We start from the raw sequence: 27,279 nt of genomic DNA on the forward strand, positions 1-27,279 counted from the left end.
TTATTATCACATTAATGCTTGACAGCAGACAATTGTGAGCATAGCAACATCAAAACCACGCGCAGTGAATTGTTCATATTTGGTCCGGAATCCGGATACATGGTACCGTCAAGTTACCTGGCATGAATAATCCTGTTTGGTTGAATCGATATACCTTCCAATGAAACTGTTTGCATTGCTCTGTGAGTTGTTTCATCCGTTTAGAAATACGCATAGTGGATGATATTGCCATGCCCTCAACATGTACGTAGGTAGATATTTTTAGGAAAGATAGCGGTGTGAAATGAATGATAAAATCACCGGAACACCGAACGGTTTAAACTGTTTAACCCTCGCCGGCCGAAGGGAGGGGGGGCGGGTGCCGCCCTCCCATAGGGTTTTTTCGCGATAGCTCCGAACACGCTGGCGATAGAGAGCTGAAACTTAGCATACCTGACCTTTGATCCAAGCCGCATCTTTTGACACCAACCGCATTTTTAAGTCAGGTCAGGTCACTGACCTATGACGTCATAAGTGAACCTCTGCACGGTCTTCAGATGTCGCAACTTCGCAACGCCCTCACTGCCAGAGGAGATGTCACAGGGAAATGAAACTTGCAGGATCTAGTATCCATTATGAGTCTCACAACTTGTATATCTCGGATTTTTCCTAAAGGTCATATGAGGTCAGGTCATTTTCGTGACCTCACCATTATAAGTCAATGGGGAAAAATTCAAACTGCTATTCTGGCGCCGGGAACGATCTCCAACTATCTCAAGCACACAGAATCGTGATTTGACGCACTCCTTGCAAGGTTAGATGCGTCACTTTTGCAATGTTGACCTTCTGTGACGTCATTTATGACGTCATCAAGGTCATATTAGTTTTTCGTCAATAACTCCCGATCAAATTGAGCTAGCGAGTCGGGAAAGCCACCAATGGACTCAGGAAGACCTGCCGAATCGAATGATATGCGACATGACCTCTTTCGACCAACTTCGTGACCTGGGGGTGCTGACCTGACCTTGACCTGAGGTCAACACCCCAAGTTGACCTGACCCGGACAAAAAGCATATCATTCGACGCGCCTGATCAAGGCGAACACGATGCTGCCAAAATCACGGCTCTGTGGCTGTTTTTTTTGCGAAGTTATTCACCAAAAACTGAACCGTACCCTGGGGCACTTGACCTGACCTCAGAGGTCACCGGTTGACCTAGGACCTTAAAATCGGGTACCAATCTCTGCGTCTCGTAACGGCGCACACGCTCGTTTTTTCCGCGACGCGCTAGCTCCACCAGGGGCGAAACGGCGAGGGGGGGTCGTACCCGCCCCCCCCCCCCTCGGCCGGCGCGTATGTAGAAAACCAATAGGTCCGGCGAGGGTTAAAATATATAGGTCCTGATGCTCCTCATCTGGACCTATACGATATGGTTTCATCATGCACAGACATTCACCTACGCTGATATCCATTCCTTGTATCAAATGTCAAGGTGAAATGGGAGAAAGTGGCCCTTGGAATGTTGCATGCCACCCCAGAACCTACTATGTAGATTCCGCATACCATGGGTTTATGGTCGCACTTTTTTAAATACCGACAACATACCCGACAGGTAATTTAGAGCACACGTGCATGACATAATGCCATCATGTTAATAAACGGCCAACACGTTTCGTCTTAATTATTTGCCACAAGAACTTGATATCATGAAAAGTATTCGTTATTAATGGATCTAATATGAAGCAGTTCTGATTCCTGTCATGTGCTACTTACTCCATTGGTCATAAGTTACATACAGTTATTTCAGTGCTAGCCAGTCAAGCAGCACTGCACTTGCATGCACTGTGTTCCACAGTTGTTTATTTTCCTGGATGCACGGCTCTGTGCACCTGTATCTATCAGTGGGCCTCCATTACCACTTTTCCATTAGTTCACGGTGGTTTGAGTGCTCGAACTGACCAGCCTTCCCGTGGGAACTGCACTTGAAGCCGTCGCGTCGCCAGGATGACGTGCCGCTCGCGATGCCTGTGCCGGCCGCGTGCCGAGCTATCGGCAGCTGGGCTGAGGCAGCAGCCGCTGACAAAGGACGATCCCACGGTGTGCCCACGGGCGTGACGGCATGCGGCGTGACCGAGCGCGCATGACAGCGTCCAACAATTGTTTGTCGATGCTGATGGAAGCCATTTTACTTTTTGAGCCATGCTTCTTGCAGCGTTTGTCTGAAGAGTCGTTTGGTGTAAAACATATGAAGAACCTGTCTTAATTATTGTTGATTTCGATCGAAAATTAACTATTCAACCAGTAACGCACTTCGGCGGAAAAAACGGACAGAATATGTTGCGTGTTGTCTTTTATCATGGATCGATAGGTGGTGCATAATTATTTATCCCTCACAGCAACCCCAAATTGTTTCGCTTTTAAAATTATTGCTCAAGCAGTGGTTCTCAGGCCGGTGGCTGTGACATTTTTACCATAAATGCTCGATAGATAACAGTGGGCTTAAAGGGACCCTCCCACCTTAACATTAGTTTTGAGTTGAGATAGCCAAGTTTGCGGCCAGGCTCAGAAACCACCATTTATCCTGGTCGCAACCCCCGCAGCTTTATGGTGTTCAAGAAATTTATTCCCTTTACTTGCAGGGTGGGACCAGCGTGGTCCCTATCTCTTAACCATTACGGGAATCTGATGACGTCATCAGGCTTTCGAACGTCCGTTAAATGTTTGACTAAAACGTTTTGCATCACGCGGTGGTATATGCTGCTTTGCGCGCAACAAATGCCGCACTTTCAAATAAAGTCGCTAGGAACAGCGGAGATCCCAAAAAGTAAACAAAAGTAAAAGTCTAATATCTTGAAAACCGGTGAATATTTTTCGATGAAATTTGGTAGATATTCGTTTTTGCTCTTTCTGAACCAAGCGACATCACTTTCATGCCAATTCATTAACTTTTTTGAAGGTAGGAGGGTCCCTTTAATCTCTGACTGCTGGGCTCAACATCACATTATGCGAAACTCATCCAGAGGCACTGGCCATCTGACATGTTGTCAAAATTTCTAATCCCTTACATGTCACACGCATCGCGCTAGTGTCGCATCCAGAGCAGGCGAGCTCCATTGAACCTCCCCCTGCCCCTCCTCTCCCCTCCCCTCCCTCCGGCTCGGCACCAGCGCGGCGCGCTGACCCGTCAGACGAGTCTGAGAATCCTGCCGCGGTGGGGCCGAGGGACTGCGGTCTACATTCCAGAGCCCGTGCTGGCGGCCCCCGGGACCCCGGCGGGTCCCTGGTCGACGCACGGCACCCACACACTGGGACCAGGCAAATGGCGGAGACCTCAGTGATCTTGCTAAGACGGGCGCAAGTCCGATCAAGATATTATGGGAGATTGACGCCTGTGAGGCCATCACGAAACCTCGCCAAATTAAGACCTGGCCAAGCACCCGGCGCCGTGCGGAGACGGCGAACACTGGGAGATTATGACGCAGTCGGGCGGGCCAAGGTGCGGTTTTGTTTGGAATTAGTTTCGGCCACCGAGCGTCGCAGGTTCGCGGTCGGGTGAGCGTTTGTGTGCTGTCCGGTCCGTTTGGGAGCTGCCGGGTGTCGCTGCCCCCCCCCCCCCGCTGAGTGGGGAGGGTCGAGCGGTGGAGGGCGAGCCCTCGCCGGCCGCCGGGCGAGCCAGCAGCGGCCGCAGATGCAGGTATGTTTGTCGACAGACCGGCACGCGTTTCGGCCGGCTGTGCTACTTTTCACAGGGCCCACCTGGCCAGGGCGGCTGACTGGGGCTGACTGGAACGAATTGGCCGGCAGCTGTGTGGAAAATATGTCAGTGTTCCGGCAGATCACCTGGTGTTTACTTCATGGTGATGCTGAATTTTCCAGCGATTGGATATTCATATGTTGATGAGCATCCATTTGCTCCAGTTTTACCACTAAAAGAACACAAAATGCATGCATATGCTGACCATTAATGGCTATAATTAATAATATGCTGTCTAAGATCCTTTGCAGATATACTTTTTGACTGGCCTGTCTCTGCAGCTGTGCACACAACTTTCACATTTCTTACATGGTGATCCTAAGGACGCAGGCAATAATACCCTCGCTCTCTGGTTATCAGTCCGACGATCATCAGCCATGCATCATGTGAACTTCACTGTAAACCTCACTCTGCCTCCATTTCTTGTTCCATTCTCTTTGGCCTATTGGGTTCATGGCCCAATAGATAACTCGGTGTTAAATGTGCTCCCTAAACGAGCGGCCGGTTTTGACAAGATCCCTGCGATAGGTCCGAGTGTTTTTCTCTCGGGCTGAGCCGAGCAGTCCGCTGCCCTCTCTCTGTTATGGACGACCGACACCGAGCGCCGCTCACAAAAACTGGGCCGACTTTTTACCAAAGGAATGCGACGATGAATAGTTATTCCGCTACCGTCTAACGAGCACTGGCCTGGATACCCGCGGTCGTACTGCATTGACGCGTCGTTAAAATCGTTCCGTCCTACCACTCACGAGAGAGCTGAGCTACTATCGCATTGTTTTAGTGTGTTTTTAGCTGAAGCGGCGTGGTTTTAAGCGCACGTGTTGGGGGCTTAGCGTCGCGCGCATCGCGTATCACTGGTGCAGAAAAGCCTTAGAAACCAGCACAGAGCTGCGGTCTAAGCTGATGGGAGCACGTGTCCACTCAGGACCAGGATGTTGGATGTTGTTGGTCGCAGCCGGCGCAGCGGGGGCCGGGGGTGGGCACGGGAATTCCTCGTTACCTGTATGTCCTGAAGATGATAGGATAAAGTGTGAATGGACGGCTGAACAAAGCTGCGGCGCATCTGGACAGACTGAGCCGTATGCGGTGTGATCTTTGCTCGTGTAAATCTCTTCAAATGTTCCATGCTTAAACCCAACAGGTAACCAGACCGGCGCGACGGTTGTGCTGCGCTGGTGTCGGAGTCGGAGTCTGAAGCTTCAATTACGTTTAAATTAATCATTTTATGGCAGCATTTTCTTGGTCTTTTTTACAGCTGATGTGTCTGAATGATTCAAACATCTCATTAATTTCTATTGTGCCGAAATGATGAACATGTCACAGTGGTTTAAATCTCATGTTATCAAAATTTGGAGCTTCAAATCGAGCATTTCCCCTTCATTGTGGCATGTATTTCCCCTTCCAGGCTTGTAACTCGATGTATATGTCGCAGGCATCAGGTGAAATCCGTCATTTCTTGAAATGTCCAGGCTTTACATGGAAAGCCTAGGCTTTTCATGAAATGCCGGATTTCAGCCGATGCCTACGACATATACATTTTATAATCATCTGCTTTATTAATAATTTTATTCGGGAGTCGCGCCACTCGCCGTTCCTTGGATGTCACGTGTCGCTGCATTGAGGTCATATGGCATCTGAGACCGCCCCGCCCAGACACCGTACAGTGGCATTTTCTGGGCGTGGGACCGGGCGCTCATTGACTCCGCTCGGCCCGCGCTCGGAGGCCATTCCTCGGCCCAGAAGAACCGAGCACTGGCCGGCGTAAAAACGGCCCGGTATGCGCCCGGTAGGAGTGACGGCCGACCAGCTATTCGGCCGGCGCTCCGCGGCCCACGCGGAGCGCTACTCACAGCTCGGGCCGGCCGCACCGGGCCCAGAGTTATGCGGACAGACGCCGCGCCGTAAGTTGTCGTTCCTTTGACCACGAATTTACGGGCCCAATGACCGATATATTTATGGCGACCGTTTGATAAAGCGGTCGTGCCAAGACGAGTGGGTCCCTGGATGAAAGCGTGCGTACGTTGTGGATCAGTAAATTTATACACAATGAAAGGCTGTATTTGTTTCTCGGCCTACTCTTTCCAGCTGCATTGTTTCAGCTGAATTCTCATTTCAATCACAACAAAGATAACGAACTTTCTAACACATGCATAGACTGGAGTCTTACTGAAGAAGCTAGCCTAGCCACTCGACTTTAAATCCCCTCGTGTCGCTATTTTGTCGGTCCTTCGACCCACCGTACTATGCACTGACGAAGATCGGAGGGCAGCCATCTCTCCCTTCTCTCCTCTCTCTCTCTCTCTCTCTCTCTCTCTCTCTCTCTCTCTCTCTCTCTCTCTCTCTCTCTCTCTCTCTCTCTCTCTCTCTCTCTCTCTCTCTCTCTCCGGCTGCCACCCGCTGCCGTCCCGCCCATCCAAGCAGCCACATCTTCGCTGCCCATCTTGATCTCGCACAGTCCGTGCCCTTTCATGTGCAAATGGGATTAGTGGCGCTCCCGGCAGGCTAACCATTACGAATTATCTATCGGACGAGGTGGCCGTAAACTCCGCTCACCAGGCGACAGTTACGGCGCAATGGAGACATCGGCGGCGCACTGCGGCGCGTGACGCGACCCGCCAGTCACGACCGTCACGACCGTCACGTGGTTGGGTCACTGCCGGTCACTGGAGTCACGTGACTGTCAATGACGGAACGATTGGCGCCAAAAACTCCAGTAGCCATCTCTTCTATATTTACTATGCTGTGCTGCTTTAGACAGAGCCTTCTGTTTTCATAACTATCAGTACCTACCTATTTTTTCATTTTTATGTGAAAAACTGATATTTATTCGGGAGCATCAATGTGCTACGGCAGGCGGCAGCCAGGTTATGTGTGATGGCTCGCGAACCTCCCTCTTGTGTTGCTTCAGTTGCTTGTTGACTCATGTCAAGACCGAAGCTCACAATGCTCTTTTTATACTCCTCAGCAATTGATATTCGGCTATATCTGCTGGGGCATTCCACGATAGATCGACCAAAAAAACTTAAAATTTACACCAGCATATTTTATTTTTTTGCTTAGAATTAGTCTAATGGGTTGTGATGGGCGGGGAACCCAGCTGTGGCAAGGATTTTTTTCTTCGAACAACGGTTTCCGAGATATAGCCTCGGACAGTTCCTGGAGGTTACGCTGCAACCCTATGTTTGGCGGCTTATAACTCAGAAACTATTGGTTTTCTATGGTAAAAACTTGATATGGTTCAACTCGCAATCAACCAACAAACGTTTTGGCTATCTCGGATTTTCGATTTGTGAAAATTTTGATTGCGTAACATCTTGACCTTTTTTTCGAAGAGTGACCTTGATATTTTCCCAACTGAAAGTCGCAATTTTGTCTGATGACGATTAAAGCCTTATCAATTGTCATTCACATGCGATAATAAAAAAGTGGCTTTCGGCCTGCGTTGACCTCAGTTCAGGTCATTTTTATAACCTTCCCATTATTACGAGCGGGAGCGACAGCGAGATCTCGAGAACAAAGCAAGATAGCACAAGCGGTAAACGGCACAGGGTACACATGGATAAGGTCTACAATTTTTACTCAGGTCATTTTCAAGTCAGGTCAAAGATGACGTCACAGGGGTAAAAAGAAAGTATAAATGGCGGCACTACATATATATCAAGTTTTTCTCGAATAACTTTCGAAGTATCCCAGCTAGGAACAAACTAATAGCACCATCGTGATCCTCTCGTCGATCCGCATCGAAACATGTGTATGTTGACCTCGAAAGGTCAAGGTCAAAAGTTGACCTTAGGTCACGTGACCTTAAGGTCATCATATATATCATTCGATGGGCCTTGACTAGCTGAACACAATGAGCCTATCCGCGCGGCTGTATCTCAAACCTGTAAGGAGTTATTAGCAAAAAAACATTTGGTGACCTTTAATGACGTCACATGACCCAAGAGCAACGTCACAGTTGACCAAGAGCAAGAAAGGTCTCAAGGTAGTCAAAGTTAGTCGCATATGGAGTCACTCATGGTATATTAGGCAATTCCGACGCGTTTTAGTGTAAAAATAAGGGAGCTGATTTTTCCCCAATTGACTTATAATGGGGTGGTCAAGAAATTGACCTGACCTCAGGCCATCGGTATCGAAACTCAAAACGAACTGGCGCTAGGCGAAAGCGAACGGATTGGTGGCTATTCTACGTCTCTTTCTTTATTAGATAAAAAAATACAGCCAAAAACGGAAAATTATTGTGTGTTCAACGCGTGACCTCGGATGACCTTCAGCGGGTCACTGATACAAAGCTGCACCAGTGCCATCAATAATAGCATAACTCAATATGATTCAAAAGTATTTGAACCGGTCAGATGCGTTTCGGTGGTAGCCGATATTGGTGGTCTGCCATTGACTTATAAAGGACAGGTCAAAAATGACCTGATCTCACGCCAATGCAGGCCGAAAGCCACTTTTTTATTGTCGCATATGAATGACAATTGATAAGGCTTTAATCGTCATCAGACAAAATTGCGACTTTCAGTTGGGAAAATATCAAGGTCACTCTTCGAAAAACGATCAAGATGTCACGTGATCAAAATTTTTAAAAATCGAAAATCCGAGATAGCCAAAACGTTTGCTGGGCGCTGGCTGATTGCGAGTTGAACCATATACAGTTTTTACCATAAAAAACAATAGTTTCTGAGTTATAAGCCGCCAAACATAGGGTTGCAGCGTGACCTCCAGGAATTGCCTGAGGCTATATCTCGGAAACTGTTGTTCGAAGAAAAAAATCCTTGGCACAGCTGGCTTCCCCGCCCATAACAACCCATTAGACCAATTTTAAAGGGACCCTCCCACCTTAACATTAGTTTTGAGTTGAGATAGCCAAGTTTGCGGCCAGGCTCAGAAACCACCATTTATCCTGGTCGCAACCCCCGCAGCTTTATGGTGTTCAAGAAATTTATTCCCTTTACTTGCAGGGTGGGACCAGCGTGGTCCCTATCTCTTAACCATTACGGGAATCTGATGACGTCATCAGGCTTTCGAACGTCCGTTAAATGTTTGACTAAAACGTTTTGTAGCACGCGGTGGTATATGCTGCTTTGCGCGCAACAAATGCCGCACTTTCAAATAAAGTCGCTAGGAACAGCGGAGATCCCAAAAAGTAAACAAAAGTAAAAGTCTAATATCTTGAAAACCGGTGAATATTTTTCGATGAAATTTGGTAGATATTCGTTTTTGCTCTTTCTGAACCGAGCGACATCACTTTCATGCCAATTCATTAACTTTTTTGAAGGTGGGAGGGTCCCTTTAAGCAAAAAATAAAATATGAGGGTGTACGGCTTTGGTCGATCTATCGTGGAATGCCCCCGCTGTGATTAGACACTGAAGAACTCAGAACCATTAGTCGGTGTTGCACAGCTGCGCGGCACGCGGCACACCTTCCGTTCAGCAATCTCCGTCGTCCTTTGCGGAATTCCTCAGATGTTATACGTACACTCGCGATCGCAGTCTCCGTGACACGCCGAGCGATACAGAGCCAGGTGTTTTCTTGTTCTGCAATGCAGTCTCTTCACTTAACTCGCCGGGGACTGCAGTGCCGGCGTGCCACTAGCACCAATAGGTATAGCAGATGTTCTTCGGTGGAAATTGAGCACTCAGCAGCATGAAGTAGGTACAAATACATGACGCCACGTTGCATTCCACTTCGTTGATCCAGCAGAAAACTTGAGTTGTGTGCTGCTTATTTGTAATAATGAATAATTTATCTGTCATGCACCTTGGCGGCCAGCTATGTCTTTCAGCTTTGTTGGATCGCAGGATCTAGCAGCATTGGCTGTGGCCCTGGGCAGCGCCCTCCACGTGATCACCAGTGCCGGTCGGCACCAATCCAATCCAGCTTCTTCTCACAGAGCGGGGCCGGAGACACAGATTAGAGATACCCGGAGCTCACCATCACAGGGACATCTTTCGCCCGCGGCGGGGGTGTCTCAAGTGTCCGTCGTGACGTCATGACTCCCGGATATGCCAGCCCTCTGATGACGCCGGACATGATTTATGCTGCGCGCCGGCACTCAATGGCCGGTACGGCACACGGCTCACGGCAACCAGAGTGGATTTATGGGACCCTGGTTATTCATGCAATTAATCCGCTCTTTGAAGAGAACGATCGTAATGATAATACATGATATGTATGAATGGTCATGTGAGTTGATAGGGCTGAGAGTCAATATTATTTGTCTGTTATTAGGCCGCTATGTAACGTTTATCCAGAATAAAGGACCAGATGCAAGTGTCCAGTAAATTTGGATTTCAGCCATGCAGAAAAGCTTGAATGGCATGCAGAATTGCAGGACGACGACTAGGTCCGCTTATGGCCTCGTGCATTTTGTGCAGGTGTTCTCTTTGAAATAAGCTCAGCCACGCTTTTCAGGTGGCGAGCTTTCACTGAAAAGTAAAGGCTTAGCGTCCTTCATAGTGCGTCCAGGTGCTCATAAAAGCGGATGTAAGCATTTCAAAGAAGTGGAAGAGCATCGAGTAGATTTGAGGCACGTATTGACATCCAGCAACTTTGCATTCCGGCAGTTGTATTCTAAGGATGTTGCCTAATATTGAGCATTCATGTGACATTCTTCATTGAATGTATTCCGTTTTGCCTTTTTATGCATGACATGCATTGTTCTCACTTTCCTGTGAAATTATCAGTATTTTAGAAACATGTCATGCAAATTGTTTCCGCTGTAAGGGCCATGGGAATACCCTTTTGTTTAAAAGCAGCAGTGGCAAAAAGTCACTTGGTATGCCGTTTAGAATTCAGTAACGCGCTGAGCACAAACACCACACACATTCAGGCGGTGTCCAAATAACACGCGGGTCATCCGGGTATCGCGCTCCCACGGTATCGGGCTCTCCCGGCCGTCCCTCGGCGAGTGCGCGCATAGTTAGCCGCAATATATCCATTTTCGGGCGCCCGCCGCCAGGCCCGAGCAGCTGGCGGCGGGCGCCCGCGCTGCCGGCCGCGCGCGGCTCGGTGTCCCGCCGGGCGCCCCGCCGAGCAGGGGCGCCCTGCCGGCGGGGCGCCACGCACGCTCCGCGCCGCCACCGGGGCGCCATTGTGGCGTGGGGTCGGGTCACCGCCGGCCGCCGCCACTGGACGGACTCAAAGACACCGCGGCGGCGGCCGGCCGGCCTGCGCGTGCTGTGCGCAGCGGGAGGGGAGGGAGGGGCGGACCGTGGGGTGGACCGCCACCGCGCCGCCGGTCCACACCGACCACCGCCGAGTGAGACCTCACTGGACGGACGTGTCGCCGGAGATGATGGGTGGTCCACGCGCCCCTCGCCTACTCAGTCCGAACACAGCAGTTGGAGGAGACAAATGATATATTAAACGAGTGAGCTGGTGAAAATGACTGTAGACGCTCCCCAGATGACGACAATCAGTCTGAAGTCCAACACAATGGTGCTGATTGCTGTGTGACTGCGCTCCCTTATCATAAACCGTCCCCGTCTCTGGCAATGGAGTCTCAATAATATCTCGATATTTTTCAAAATCTTTTCCATTTGCTATCTTTTCCAGATAGCAAGTCATGGCAGGTGTTTAAGTATGAAACTTATGTTGAAACCATGAATTTCAAGCTTTCTCGTGTTGTAGCGTCTTCGTGACCAAGCTGCGTCCAGGTGTGTTCACCACCTGCTGTAGTCAGGTATCTATGGAATCAATACAGAGCTCGATATACCTATTTACATATATATCCAGCTTGCATCCAAACACGTTCACATACCCATTGCTCACGCAGTGTCAATTATGATCCAGGTGGCGCCCTACCCCGCCGAAATTCCCGTGTGTTTGGGCGATGGCTGGCACTCAGACGCTGTGTTATCTTTTCGGTCGATAAACCGCTCACAGTCCCTCCACGTCTCAGTGAGTGGCGCCCGCCGCGCCCCGCTCACTCAGCCTATAACGCTGTTTGTGACGGCCAGTCAATCCGTCATGGCCGGCCATTTTGTCGCCTGTTTTCCTGAACGTCCCCAGTGGAGGCGGCGGGGACCGGCGACGCCCTCCTGATCCCTATCAGTGCACGCGCATTGACTTAATGGAAATGCCTGTCATTCCGTATGAACGCTGGTGGCGGCGGTGTGAATGGAAGGCACGCACTGGCGGCGCAACGGCCACGAAAACACGCGCCCGGCCCGGCGGCTGAAATACTGGCCGGCCCCGGCCGAGGCGAGCTCGAGTGGACTCCGCACTCCGCAGTCAGAGTCAACAGCGGCCCACGGGTCGGGCCGCGGCGGCATATATTATGACGGCGACCGCATTTAAAATTCCGAGGGAATATGGCTGCGGCGGAGGAGGGATGCCCCAGGCCGGGGACTGATTGTGTTTGTCCTCATGCTTAGGAGGCTTGTGGTGTTTGGAATATGCATGGAGGTTGTTTGTCTTTACAGAGAACATGTAAATAGTGGCGTGTATCTGTTCATCAACATCACGTTTCAGTACTATTCATGTTTAGCTATGTTGAAAGATGTTTTGAGAGTCGAGTAGCTTACATTCTGCTTTACAGTTGAATTCAAATTACGTAAACCTTGCCATAATTGTGAAACCGTTTGACCGTATCAACCCAGCGTAGGTAGACTGCCTTTTACAATTCGCCCGGGCAGACAAGCACACGGCACATGTCTGCCGTTGAATCCAGAGCGAGCTAAGTATCAGTGGTCATACGCTGGGTCTGCTTTCATGTGTCTGTCAATGATCGGGCAATAGGATAATCTAGACTGGCGCCCGCTGGCCCGATGCTCAAGTCTCTGGATCTCTATCTTGACAAACCTCTCACCAGCCTGAGGCGAAAACTGCTAGTGCGGGGTCCTGTGTCTAGCCATGTTTCTGAATGTCTCAGCACAACGCCTGGTTTGTCTTTGGTTTTCTGGGAACTGTTTTGTCTCCACTTTGTCTCGGTGCTTGTCATGTCGGGTTTAAGTGGACTATTTGTCACTGGACACTGGCCATGAAGCCCGAGAGGTCATGCTACACGACTTCAGCAGTGGCTCGTTGCATGCAGGACATTGTTCGTACCTTATGTGCTACACAGGACGTTTTTCGAGCGTGGGGTCGCAGGGGTGGAGGACATGCGCGCGCAGTTTTCATCCATCAGCGGTTCGTGAAGCATAAGCCACATATTCTGCCACCTCGTGGTGCTCTCTCCTTTGTAACCGATCCTGCCGCCAGCGGAGGGCGGTCGGTCTGTCAGACCAGACCTGTCGGCTGTCCGCGCGGACACGACACCGGACACGCGGGCGGCGCGCGGACACCGTCGGCGACACCTCCTCTTCTCGTAACGGCCAAGGTCAGACGCGACACCCTGCCCGGCCCGGCGGCGCGACCGTCGTCTAAATAAGCATCAGCCCGCCGCGGTGTCGCCTCTTGTTGCCGATGCTCACTCAGATAAGCGCTAATAAATAAGGTTCTGGAATGTCAGAGCGGCTCCTCGCGCGGCAATAGTGTTCTTCATCAGACGACAAGGACTAGTGACGGGTCATTCGCATACAATGGCACCGGTAACAGATTCAGCATGTCACGCTTAAACCGGCAGCGTGCGGCTCTATACGGCTGTAGCCTTGTCACTGGGACGGAGTCTCATTGGGAGAGAGGACAATTTGAAAGCGGCTTAGTGGGTGATACATGGCCATATTATGCACCACATGAGATTCTGCTCCTCCCCTCATCTAGCTACTGTGATAATATCTCTCATTTCTCTTTCGATTATAGTCAGCGGCTTCATAGCCTCGGCTTGGGAAATCGCATTTTCAGAAAATACAGCCAGTACACAATAGAACATGGTGCGTGTACTTGTTTCGCTGTCATATGTGCCATGTGAACAGCGATTGTTCATCTCATTTCCTCTGGCACCGGCAGATAATTATATGCGGTCGGACCGAACTATGTCGATGACTGGACGGAGACAGGTGGCCATTATCTATTCAGATGCGTCTGTCGGCCTTGTTCTCCTTACCTCGATACGCTTCCATACATCGACTCTCTCCACAGTCATTTCTGTAGACGAGAGCTGCCCCGGCTCGAACAGTAATGAGTGATTTAATACCGGCACACTTAGTTTCCGGCAGGAGAGACGATTTGAACCATTTCAAGCATATCATTTTCATTATGCCGGGTGAAAGTTTCCATTGTTCCTACCGGAAGCGCCCTGGTCAAAGACATACGTTAGACATAATTCAAAGACACGTGTGTAGCACTCCCTCGGCTGGAGAAGGCTGACATTCCTTTTGCTAAACGAAGTGTTTGTAGAATAACTTCACCGTCTCACAGTTCACGCTTTATCTTCCCGCCCGCACGCGCCCCAACCCGGCCGGCGCACACCACCTCTCCGATAATGTCCAGCGATGCGCGGAATGTCCTCACCTTTCCTGACAGACGGAGGGGGCCGTCTGTCGTTCCGACATTCCTCTGGAGAGCGTGTGCAGCTGATCGTGTGCGGCCAGTCGGGCGCTCGTTAGCGCTGCGCCGCTCACCTAGCCACTCCGTCCGGATATAGCCCATTTCCCGGCACCCGAGCCACGGCGCCCCACCCTGCTCCACCCTGGCACCCTCCTCCGATTACCCCCCCCCCCCCCCGTAATCCATCCTCTGCGCCGATTACAGGGACCAGCTATCGCGGAATGTGGGCGATGCTCGCGCGGCTGGCGGCGCCCTGTGAGCTATAGCTCCCCGCGGCCGGCGGCGACCCGTCTGCAAAGGCGTGCGTCAGCCAGCGATCGGCTCTGAAGGACCAATTACCCATCGGCCACAAAAATCCACCAGTGATCAGCCCCGCCGGGCCGACCGACCCGGGGGCTGTCCCCGCGGCCACGGTTAAATATGCACGGCGGACGGGCTGGAATTCGCCGCGTCTGTGCCTTACTGCCTGGGACGGGTCGGGATCGGGGTGCGGTAAGCCAGGCCGGGGAATTTCCAGTATGCGCCTTCCCAGGTCCCAGCCGCCCCCGTGGCAGTAAAGGGACACTCATAAACTGGCGAATCATGAGGACGGGGACGTGCGCTTGTTTTTCCATCTAATTCACTGCGACAGACCACGGAACGACTTCTATTGAACTGATGAATCTATGGAGGCATTTCTTATGCTGTTAGCTAAATGCATACTTCATAGAGCGGCGGACCTCGGGCCAGGCATCAAGCTGCTTTCATAGGGCGACAGGGATCTGGCGTCAAACTGTTGGTCCCCACATAGCCGGTGTCTGAGAATCTGCTGAAACGTAGCCGACATGTCTCCGCCGCTGCAGATAATCCGGGTAGCGGCGCCATCTCATCTCGCTCTCCACAATGGCTGAATGCACTCTGGTCACAAGATCACTAGACTTGATCGGATCGCGCTGGATTGCACGGATTGCAACCGAGGATTGCCTTAGTCATATGGACATCCGTTAGATGCCTCTTCATAAACTGCCAACTGCAGCTGGGTCGGTCTCCTTTGAGAGGGATTTTATTCGGGCATTAAAATAAGCACTTTCCTATTGGACGACATCCTGCTTTGTCCGTGTAGGGATGCCGTCTAAGCTAGTCCCACAAAGTGCGCCGAAGCGTCTCAGATGCGAGGAATAAGAACATTCTGGATCATCACTCTGAATAAAAACGCAGTACAGGAAAATAACTCGTGAACAGTGAACACAAATTTGGCATACTCTTAGTCTAGACTCTTGAAGGTGAAAAGAAAACATGAGCTGGAGCGCATATTCGCATAGATGCAGCGCTCTCCTCATAGCCCACCCCGCGCCGGCACCTCCCGGTCTTCTGGCCTTGTCTGTTCATCGCTGGCTGAGCCGGTCCGTAATCACGGCGTCCAATACAGCACCAGGGCCGCGGCAGCGGCAGCACCCGTCCAATACAGCACCCCGGCCACGGCAGCACCCGTCCAATACAGCACCCCGGCCACGGCAGCACCCGTCCAATACGGCACCCGGGCCGCGGCAGCGCCCGTCCAATACGGCACCCCGGCCGCGGCAGCGCCCCAGCCCCAGCGCCGGCGGCGGGCGCGGCGCCCGGCACCGTATACCGCCCTAGAGCGCCGGCGGCGGCCACGAGCGGCTCTCCGCACCCGCTGAGGGCATTCCGATGCTCGGCACCGCCGGCCGTGGCCTATGCAGGCCGCTGCATTCCTGGACGGCCATTCTGCATGACTGTGCATGGCTGTGGGCCGGCGGCGTGCTCGCGCCGGCCGTTGGAACCCACTCCCTCACTTCACTGGCTGGCACGGACGGCACGGCACGGCCGTATGAAAAACTGCACCGCGGCACGGAACGGAACGGAACGCGGAAAGCCAGGACAACCGAGAATTCGTGTGGCCAGTCACGGCACTTAACGCTGCTGAGGGGAATGACAGGAGGGTGTGGAACGGGGTGTACAAAATCACGGAGAGTGGGCTCATGACGGGAGGTGATGCAACAAATCAAAGCTGATATGAAGAATATGGACTATCTGATAGTTTTAAGCAGTCATTTGACGAAAAAAGTGATTCATTGAAGACTAGACAGTGCACCAGAGCACACATGTTCGCTCCAGCGGGTGACATTTGGTGACAGGACTGGGTCACTCGGTATCGTCGGCTTTCAAGTCTCAACGGTCAACGGTCAACGGCAGACATTCAAACCGACTTACTGCTGCGCTGGAACGGTTCCACCATACGGCGGCCGCGGGCACAGCCCAAACCAGGCCGCGCCCCGAAACCGTTCGTGATCAACTGGGCGGAGATATGCCGGAGAGTGCTCGAAGACAAGTTTATTGGAGGATTGTCGGTGCCCTGTAATTTGGAGAATTCCAACCGGCAACTTGCACAGATACATTACCTAACATAGTCGTAAAGTTTACACACAGGCGTGTCAGATTTTTTTTTTCTGTTGAGCTGTAGAACGAGGATGTGCAAATCTTGAAAAAAAGCTGTATTTGTGAGCTATTCACAGTCATAATTGAACAAATGGATCGCTATGTTGCACACCTTTAGCACTTGCGATAGTCTTCGCGTTCAACTGCATTCCCAACAGTTTGGCGGTATCCTTAAGTGAAGACAAGGCGGGCTCTGTTGAAATTAGAAACTTTAAATTTCCTACCGCGAAATGTGATGATGGTGCAATAACGATAGATATTGAAGGTCTATGTCACTTTAGATTGCTGTTCAGTTCCCTCGAAATATTTTAGCACCCAGGGCATGTGACTGGTGCAAATCGTCGATTTCCAAGAAATCTTACGATCTTTTCCCAAGATCCGTGAAACCTATTTGCTAGCAATATAGCAGGCAGTCGATAACTTACGGTGAGCATGAATAAAATCCAACACATTTCAATCATATTTGCATGATAGAGAGGTGTTTACTGTTTATGTAACGAAAAACACCATAAAGCACTGCACGAATGCTTCAAATCTTGTCTTCTCTGAAACACTGAAACATTCAAGTTCCTGCAAATCATGAATTTAAACGTTCGAGGAGCGGTCGGGTTAATCTGCTTGTCATTTTTGTTTTATTCATGGACTTACACTAACTCCATATTTTGAGCATTTTATATCATCACTCCGTCAGTTGCGCTTGTTGGTGTCCATGGTGATAGGTCAAGATGTAGGTATCAACTACTCAAGCGTTATGACAAACCACCCTGACGCCTCGATCTGAGCCGCCGACGTCTGCCACAGCACTTATCTGCCACAACTGTCATCACAACTGTGATCACCACAACTGTCGTCACCACAGCTGTGGACTCTGACTGATTCTGACACATTTGTTCCGCCGTTCACTGTCAAGTCAACAGTCGGCACGGTAAGCAGTAGCTGGCTGTGCGTTTTTCAGAACACTCGTCTCACGGCCCCGAGTATATTTTGCGTTTACTAGTCACCACTCGATCCTCTATTTGACACATTGATCTGTATTCTACAACCGCCCTGTTGTTGAGCTGGCCTGCAAACGGCTCGCCTCGTCAGCCTCGCAGAGACTGCGCAGAAATGGCCGTGCGTTTCATGCATTGTGCCGCGCTTGCCGGCATGCATAGCATTTAACATCGACTCGCATAATTGGATCAGGTTCTAACAGCGATATCAGTGTCACGTGCCCATTGAGCCGAGTTCAAGTGCACCGAGAGGCTTTGGTGCTAGAGCCTTACTCAGCAATGGAGTCTCGCTCTGTGGGGCTTTGCCTACTGGTGATTCCTTTCTGTTTTCTACTGCAGTCTCCTCACGCGATAGTTGATGTCTTTCACATGCGTTGCGTTTTGAGGCCGCGTTTTGTTTATTCTCAGACATTATTGAGACCTTATGACTCCGACACATAATGACATCATTTGGATTAGCACTAACGATTATGACATAACCCACTTCCTCTCTATTATTTCCTATTTGTTCACTGGTCATGGGGGCATCGCATCACTCTCCCACGCTCGTCTTGAATCAGTTACTCTTTTTGTTTCCAACACAGAACACTAAACAGCGAAAACCCTTCTGATTCAGGTCTCGAGAAAAACTGCCATCGCTGTCGTTCAGCCTACCACCTGACGGCGTTCCAAGTGGCGGAGCGGTTTGTCAAAGGGATATGCGATGTCCGGTGAATACCTCAGTCTGCCAGATGGAAATGGTGGACGTTACTTAGACATTTTCTACCGAGATGGGGCGCCATTGTCGTCGTTCTCCACATTACCGTACCTACCTTATTGTCTTCGTTCTCCACATTATTATATCTAAATTAGATATGAAATGTTTGCCTGGAATTTGGAAGTTGGATAGTCGGCGTGCATATCTAATCATTTTAGTCCAGGTGCGGTCCCATGACTGCTGCGCCCCCGGACCGGAAAACCTCTTACCCTGCCTCCAAAGTCAACTTCAATAGGCTCCTCAATTGATCTCACCCTGTTTGTCGCCGCTCAAAAGTCGCCTACCCATTCCCAGGGACCAGGTGCGAAGAGAAAGGGTTAGGGACACCCAAATCCGGCGGCTTAGGCCTGAATGTCTCGCCCAGGGTCCTTATCATTTCCGGTGGACAATGCGCGGTCCGACTGCCTGAAAGGGCCGCCTTCCCGGTTTAATCGGCGGCACAATGCCGCGGCTCACACGCGCCGGCCGGCCGGCAGCCGGGGCCGCCCCTCTGCGGCAGGTAGCGGCCGGCTGTCCTCCCCATTCTGCGGGAGCGGCGGCGGCCGGCCCTCCCTTCACACGGTCCGGACCGCCCCCGACCGGACCCCGACCGCGCCGGCGCGCACAAACACCGCACACCGGGCATTGTGTCTCACCGCCGCCACCGCGCCGCCGCCGGGCCGGCCCCTACCTGCCCGGACCCGTCCCGTCCCGGCCCGGCCCGGCCCGGCCCGCCGGCCCAGGTATGCGAGCCTCAGGAATGCGGCTGGCCGCGCGGCTGGCCGCGGCGGCGGCGGCGGTGGCGGCAGCGGCGGCGGCAGCGTCAGTCGACCGACCGCGCTGGAGCCCGCCGCACGTGCTGAGCGCCGCTCCCCAAACCGAGTCGAGTGTTCCCGTGGAGGAGAGTGATGGCCGTGAGCGGAGACGAGACGAGCGGGCAGCTCTTGCTGCAGCTGCTGGAGCGCCGAGCCGGCCGGCGCAGCTACTACTGTGACAGCGGCTACACGTCGTCCAACCACTCGCGACAGACCAGCTTCGGTGAGCGCCGGGGAGCGCCGGGGTCTCCGAGTCGGGGTGCGCGGAGCAAAGGCGTATTGTGTGCCGAGATACCTTGCCATGACTTGGAATATAATTGCAGGATTATCGAGGGATGATTAGGAGTATCATTATTCTGATGATGGTTCTAATGTGGGCGATCTGAAATCGCATTGTAACCACATGGAGCCGCTTATCCATACATGGTTCGTATGGCTACCTGCTCTACCCCGTGCGCAGTTTTCACGCTCCGTATATTTTCCATTGACCATTTATCTTTTAATCATAAAAGTAACTTCGTATTATTTCCTCGGAAAGAACAGTTTACTAATGTGAGTGCTGTTTTTATACATTCTTATTCAAATATTCCTAAGCTTAGACCAAACCAGAGATTCCCCAAAGCTGCAACTTTGGGGATGCTTAGGCGACATGTCGCCTACCACCTTAGTTATACTTCAATGGGCTCAGTGCCTCTTGTCATTGCCGTCATAAACGTCACCTTCGCAGTGCCAGGAATGACACTTGTCTCCAGTCATAAGGAAGGAGCACGTCTTTCCTTACATTTGAATATTATTTTTTCAAGTTTCTGATATCCTTGGACGCCCTTGTGGTTGACGTGTCTTAGTAAAACGCTCGATGACAGCAGTCTGGGAATGTCAGATGACGTGTAGCGGCCGTCCCCGTCCGCACATTCCATTGGTGCACCTCATCATCCGGTCCTACTGGCGATGACGCAACTTAGTAACCATGCCGTGCTCACACTTCTGGGGAAACAGGCTTCTATTCGCCTCAGACGGCACGGCCATATATCGCCCATCGACGGAAAAATCCACCTTCGCCTGGGAGCGTCCAGCGCGGGGATTGACGGGCGGTTTCTCCGAGAAAGTCTTCTATTCATATTCCACTGCTGCATCACCGCTCTGCGATCGCAGATTTCGTAATCCTAACCCACCCACATCCAGTGCACCCAGCGCACCATACGCCGGCCGGCATGCCATCGAGTGTCTTCACACTGCCATGGCATGGGTCGGGCACAGGTGTGTGAGAGCAGACGGCAGATGGGCGTCTTCAGCGCCTCCGCCCGCCTCTGCCCACCTCCCGTCACCGAACGGACGCCGAGGGACAGCAGCAGCACAGACGGCGGGCGCACTCGGCCCGGCCGGCGGATGTTTTCCCCGGCCGGAGCGGCACTGGCCTGTTTTTCTGTCCTATCCGGCGCGCCGGCCGCCGGCAGGGACGACATTCCTCGGGCTCCGTCCCGCGGCGCGCCGGGCCGTCCCAGGGCCGCGCCGGGGACGCCATGGGCCTCCGCGACCGCCTGCGTGTCTCTGCCTGTCTGTCTCACTGAATATCGTTGACACCCATTTCTCGCTGAGTGCATTGCTGCGGGCTCCCAATACACTGAGCTTAATCGGCATTTTTATATTGTTCCGACCGCTTTGCTGATTTCCCATCGTTTTTCAGCTTACATATTTCCTATATATTTAAATGGTTTTGCCTTATCCCTTTATTTTGCGCTTTCCGTAACACCCGTCCAGTGTCCGTTTTCCTACATAATCCTACGCGATTGCCGCATGTTTACTCCGTTATCTTGTCACATCATGGCAGAATCGTTGCGAACAAATGACCTTTACCAGTTGTCGATTTAATCGTGCCGATTTCACGTCACCTCGCAACTGGCAACTGCCGCTCAGCCGTGGGAAACTTCACGGGTTGATCCGTTCTGACGATTACGGTTTTCCGCCGCCCCTTCCCCACGCTGTTGTCACCGGCTCGCCTAGGTCTGTCGGCGGCTCGATTGCACGCCTCTGATCGGCTTAGGCACTGTCGGGCGGTTGTGATTGGCCGGCCGACCGGCTCCAATCAGTGTGCCGATCAGACCTGTATGGAGGTGATCGGTGCCGGTCCGGTCCCACGGTGCTATAGCGGCGCCCCGACAGCCGACGCCAGGTGACACAGCAGCCGACACGACACACTACACAGCACCTCACATCCTACACGATGTCCCGACACAACCAATGAAAGGGCTCCGGGAAGAGTCACGGCAAGCTCGCCATTCGGTCCTGCGCTGTCCACTGTGTCGGGATGGCGACCGGGGTCATCCATCCCACCGAGCCGCTGCCCGAGCCTTGATTGGTGACGTCAGCCGAGGCTGATGACGTCAGAGCACAGGTGTGGATTGCATTCGAACGGTTCTTAGTGTCACATTGCATCTATGCATTTGTGACATTACATGACATCAGTAAAGTGCCTAATGGTTGCGCTATGTCACGCATGGGCCGATGCTCAGTTCCGTGACGAATCACCGAATCTTTGACGTCACCCCTTGCCGCCTTGACGTCACGCAGTGCCACATTCCTTAGACCACGCGACGTGCCGTGCGCCGGCCTCCCGTGGCGTATCCTGCACCGCCCGTGGTTTCCTGTGGCGTTCCGCGGCCGAGATGGGCCGATAGTGCCGGCTCCGACGGACGACTGCAGAGGCCGGCAGGACGGTGACCCGCGTCCCTGTCTGTCCGGTGGAGGGGGGGGGGAGGTGGATTCCACGTCGTGACGGAATGGGAATGCGGTCCGGTGGGGCCCGGAGCTGACCGTGGGACTGGTCGCCCGGTGACGAGCCGGAGCGGCCGGATGTAGACACATTGCGAGGTGTCGCTTTACGGATCGGGAGTCTTGAGGCTCTCGTGTGTGTCTGACTCTGAGCTAAACTGAACTCAATCGAACTGAAACATGCTATCTGTTATCGCAACCACCTGTGAGCCGGTGACGATTGCACAGCTCTGATCTTACGTTTCGACGAGTTTTAGATGACTGCTCAACTGTCCACTGTTCAACGAGCCACATTTAGATCCGCCTCCCTACCGCTGTGCTGACAGCTCTGTCTCTCTGTGTGTTTTCAGACACGAGCGGAGCGCTAGGCGGCGAGCTGCCCGGCGCGCTGCCCATGGACCCGCTGTCGGTGCCGGCGCCGCCGCCGCCGTTCGACATGGCGGCCGTGGCCTCGTCGTTACCGTCGCTGCCCGGACACCCGGGCCTTGTGCGGGCGCGCGCGGACACGAGCACCGGTGGCCCCGGGGGCAGGATGTCCCCCTCCGTGTACAACCACAAGGAGGTGCTGAGCGGGGGCTGGGCCGGCCGGATGTCCCCCTCCGTCTACAACCATAAGGTGAGGGGGCTGGGGAGTGTCCAGGGAAGGGCGGGATACCCTGTCACGAGTCACTAATGTGTGCTGCAGTATTGAAAACGGGCTTTAGTAGAAGAACCGTCAACTAACTAGAGGCATTTCAGCCGTTCAGTTTGCAGTAGCACCAACCCTGTCAACGTGACAGGTCTTACTCGACCAGGCAAAACAAACGCAGCGAGCATTTCCGCTATTCTGCTGTCATACCTTCCGTGAAGTCACAAAACGTCTCTTTCTCAGAATGACTCATCTGACTCTAGAGCGACTCTCCAAGCGTGACTCATCCGATCTCCGTCTGACCACTCCCTCCCTCTCTCTCTTGGCAGCTGTTGGCGGTCTCTCAGGGCCGCTCCTCCCCGGCCTATCACGACCTGGGCTACCACACGCTGGTAGCGCGGTCAGCAGCCGCCTCTCCGTGGGCCGAGCTCGGCTACCCGGGCGGCGCGCCGGCCAACTCCGCTCGGTGTCCCCGCGACTCGCCGCGCCCCCAGCTGCCCGAGCCGCCCTCCAGTGCCGAGCTCATCATGGCCTTCAAGGGCAAGCGGGCGCACAAGTCGGCGCCGTTCGACCGTGTCTCGGACGAGCTGATCCTGCACATCTTCTCGTACCTGTCCACCAACGAACTGTGCTACTGCGCGCGCGTCTGCCGGCGCTGGTACTTCCTCGTCTGGGAGCCGCAGCTGTGGACCAGCATCACGCTGACGGGCGAGACGACCGGCGCCGACCGGGCGCTCCGGCAGATCGTCAAGCTGCTCTGCCGCGACAACCCGGGCACGCTGTGTCACACTGTGGAGCGCGTGGAGCTGAACGGGTGCGCGCGACTGACAGACCGCGGCCTGTCGCTGCTGGCGCGCCGCTGTCCCGAGCTGCGCCACCTGGAGCTGCGCGGCTGCAGCCAGGTCGGCGATCAGGCCGTCATGGACATCGTCAGCCACTGCCCGAACCTGCAGCACCTCGACCTGACCGGTGAGTGAGCAGACGCGACGCGACGCAACGCGACACCCGCGGTAGGCGGCGGGTGGTCAGGAATGCGGCGGGACAGTCGGGAATGGGACCAGGGACGGCCGGGTAGGATAGGGTCATTACGCCGGCCTCGGGAAGGGTCACTAATAGAGAAAGGGCCGGGCTGGAGACTCGTGTTAATTGTCGTGAGTAACGGTAGGCGATTGCCGTTACTTAGGGAGGTGAAAAACAGCGCCGGGTCGGCGGCGGACGCTATCGTGTGAGCGTATCTCGGAGGTGAAATGGGATTATCATGAACGTGTTCCGTTGTTTCCCGTTTTCTGTTCGTGCTCACTGCTCCGGTTTCCGCTAACGGAGTGTGGTACCGTTTCAAATTGAGCCCGGTCCTTCCCCTCGCGGCTCGGTTAGTGCACGATCACACCACCTCCCCGTAACCGACTGTTGACCGTTCCGGTTTTGTCCGGCTATTTCAGGGTGCCACCGTGTGCGCTGCCTGGACCTGAGCCAGGCGGGCGCCGACCACCGTCTGAACCTGCAGTACCTGGACCTGACGGACTGTCATAACCTGACCGACGACAGTCTGCGGGTGATAGCGCGCCACTGCCCGCAGCTGCAGCACCTCTACATGCGCCGCTGCGAGCAGCTCACTGGTGAGCATCGGCCCCGGGACTGTCACTAGCGCTCACTGGATGGAGAACGGAAAACATCGCTGTTGAGATCGGATGAACGAATCCGAAAATATTTTGAGGAAAAGACTTTGCACAATCTGTCACTGGGTTGCCACTAAGCAGTTATGTGTGATACATTTTGCAATCATGTGGATAGTTTTGCCCAGGAAAACGTACGATAATATTTTCTTACGATATGGCATTACTTAGCCCTCGCCCGCACATGCCATTTTCCCATCCTAGAACGCACATGGGGGGGGGGGGTGGTTGCCACCCCCCCCGCGCCATTTCGTTCCTGTTGGAGATAGAGCTTAGCGGTAAAGACCAAAAAGATTCTTTGGGAAGAGACGAATCCAATGATACCCAGTTTTACCTTCTCAGGTCAGTCATTGACCTTCCAGGTCAGGTCAAACTAAAAAATGTTGCTGTTTTGGGTCACCGTTGGATATCAAGTGCGCTGCTTATCATATACCGATAACGATGCTGTTTTCTGGTGCCAAGCCAGCTAGAACCTCTTTCTCACACTACCCGACCAGGTTTTTGCTGCTGAGGTCATTTCAGGTCAAGTTAGGTCAAGGTCAATTATATGTGTTTGTATGTCTGTGTGTGTCTGTGTGTATACTGATGTGTGCACCGATTGTTTATGTGTCCATATTACATGAAATCATGATCTGAGAAGCTTTTACCAAAAATGCAGTCAAAAAACTTCACAAATAGTAAATTCCGCTTGCCTAAAACGCAATTATCTTAGATGACCTAGGTTGACCTTGACCTTGACCTTGACATCTGTACATCGTCGAACAACATGTTCCATGATGGGTGGGAGGTAAGACTGGTAAAAAAGGCCGAAATCAAGGTGTCAAAAGCTCACAAGGCCCATAGCCAACGCAAGATGTCGAGAATTGGCCATTTGGGTCATGACATGACCTGAAAAATAAGGTCATATCTCCGAAACCAAAGGTCACAGAAACTTGAAATTTTCAGTGGACATCAAGAAAGGATAGAGGAGCAGCTATACGAAAAATCAGCCTTCTAGCTCTAAAAATGTTGAGTGCAGAGCAGAAAGACTACCTGGGGGGGGGGGGTGGCAACCACCCCCCCCCCCATGTGCGGGCGAGGGTTAGCAGATGTTCTGGCCAGACCTTGTCTAAGCTCGTTAATGCCCCTGTCCTGCTCTACCGTGCCCGTGTCTAACGGCCTCCTCTCTGCCCTGTCTCCCACAGACGCCGGTATCCGGCACGTGCCCAGTCTGTGTCCCGGTCTGCGCGAATTCTCCATCTCCGACTGCAGCCGCGTCACCGACTTCAGTCTCCGTGAGCTGGCGCGGCTCGGGCCCACACTGCGCTACCTCAGCGTGGCCAAGTGCAACCGGGTCTCGGACGCCGGCGTGGCTCAGGTGGCACGCAGCTGCTACAAGCTGCGCTACCTGAACGTGCGCGGCTGCGAGGCCGTCTCGGACGCCGCCCTCGAGCTGGTGGCCCGCTGCTGCCAGCGGCTGCGCGCGCTCGACATCGGCAAGTGCGACGTCACCGACCACGGCCTGAAGGTGTTGGCGCAGCACTGCCCCAACCTGAAGAAGCTGAGCGTGAAGAGCTGTGAGATGATCAGCGACGCGGGCGTCAAGTACGTGGCCTACTACTGCCGCGGCCTGCAGCAGCTCAACATCCAGGACTCGCCGGTCACTCTGGAGGGCTACCGCACCGTGAAAAAGTACTGCAAACGCTGCATCATCGAGCACACAAACCCGGGCTTCTTCTAAGGGGCCGGGGCGGCTGGGGTGGCCGGCTCCGATCACTTCTGAGAAGTGAGCGGAGGCTTCGTCTGCCGCCGCGATCCGCGGCGCTGTGATATTATTTATTGTGCCACGACCGCAACACAGCGAACGAACGGGATTAATTTGTTTTTGTTGTCAGTGTTATTCGTATTTTAGTGCTGAATGCTTTTGTGTAAATGGATCAGTGTGAAATTTGTTATTGCTTTGTCGCATGTGGTGTTCATTTGAAATATACCAGCAATTGACGTACATTTGTGGTTTGTGCCGGGGAATTTATTTAATGCGATCTAAGAGCGATCTAAGATAATGGAATGGAACTAAAATATAAATAGGCAATGAAATAATAAAGATAATAAATCTCCTCACGTATCTCCGAAACTACTGGACGGATCCGGAAAATTCAAACGGCGTTCGATAGCTCTGTCAAATTTGTTGTAGCAAACCAAATTTCATTGACCTCGAGGTCACTGATGACGTCACAGGTCAGGTCGAATATGCGAATATACGTGAAAAAGGAGTGCTGCTGCCTGCTCCGGCTCCCACACATCCGGGCCGAACAGTGACCGGCCCCTGCTTCTAGCCACCCGGGGCCGGTCGGCCGGCCGGCAGTCAGTCGCTGCCCGGGGCTGATTTCCGAGGGACTTGCAAAAATGCTTATTAACCCTATTCCTGGCGGGGGGGGGGGGGCCTCAGGAGCCCCCCCTGAGGTTTTTTGGTTATTTCTCCCAAACGCGTTGAGCTAGGAAGCTCAAATTTTCTGACTTTTCCTAAAAGGCTTCTACGCAACATGTCTGAAAATTTTGAGTTGATCTGACCTCAGGTCAGGTCACCAGAGGCGGTTTGGTGACCCTACCTCAGAAAAGTTTGCAATCACGCCAGAGCTAGAGTTTTTGACCGATCAATTTCTTCTCTTCAGGGTTTAGTTAGGGTACCAGTATGTGCAATTTGTATATCTCGGAATTTTGATATCGGTGACCTAAGGTCAGGTCAATTTCGCGACCTCCCCATTATAAGTCAATGGGGGAAAAATCAACTCCCTGTTTTTACCACTAAAACGGGTCGGAATGGCCCCATATACCATACATGACTTCATATACGATCAACCTTCACTACCTTGAGGTCTGTTTTGCTGTTGGGCAGCTGTGAGGTCATGTGACGTCATCAAAGGTCACCAAAGGTTTTTGGCCAATAACTCCGTACAGGAACAAGATACAGATGCGTGGATGGTCTCATTGTGTTCAGCTCGTCAAGACGCATCGAATGATATACATGATGACCTCGAGGTCACGTGACCTGAGGTCAACCTTTGACCTTGACCTTTCGAG

General features: G+C 52.8%; 1 protein-coding gene across 2 annotated transcripts; it reads left to right on the top strand.

The window, feature by feature from the left end:
• Positions 1-3,166: 3,166 nt before the first annotated feature.
• Positions 3,167-26,203, top strand: LOC122366513 (F-box/LRR-repeat protein 7-like). Of its 2 annotated transcripts, none has more exons than XM_043338859.1 (5): positions 3,167-3,672; positions 22,269-22,534; positions 22,876-23,515; positions 23,986-24,162; positions 25,404-26,203. In XM_043338859.1, exons 2-5 carry the CDS (start codon positions 22,313-22,315, stop codon positions 25,937-25,939), a joined length of 1,575 nt encoding a protein of 524 aa, XP_043194794.1. In that variant the 5' UTR covers positions 3,167-3,672; positions 22,269-22,312; the 3' UTR covers positions 25,940-26,203. The 2 variants fall into 2 exon arrangements, with proteins under 2 accessions (XP_043194794.1, XP_043194793.1); XM_043338858.1 differs by lacking the exon at positions 3,167-3,672 and adding an exon at positions 19,077-19,372.
• The last annotated feature ends 1,076 nt before the right edge of the window (positions 26,204-27,279 follow it).

Source organism: Amphibalanus amphitrite, unplaced genomic scaffold, assembly GCF_019059575.1.
Source record: "Amphibalanus amphitrite isolate SeventyFive unplaced genomic scaffold, NRLGWU_Aamphi_draft 000812F_arrow, whole genome shotgun sequence".
Classification (NCBI taxonomy): domain Eukaryota; kingdom Metazoa; phylum Arthropoda; class Thecostraca; order Balanomorpha; family Balanidae; genus Amphibalanus; species Amphibalanus amphitrite.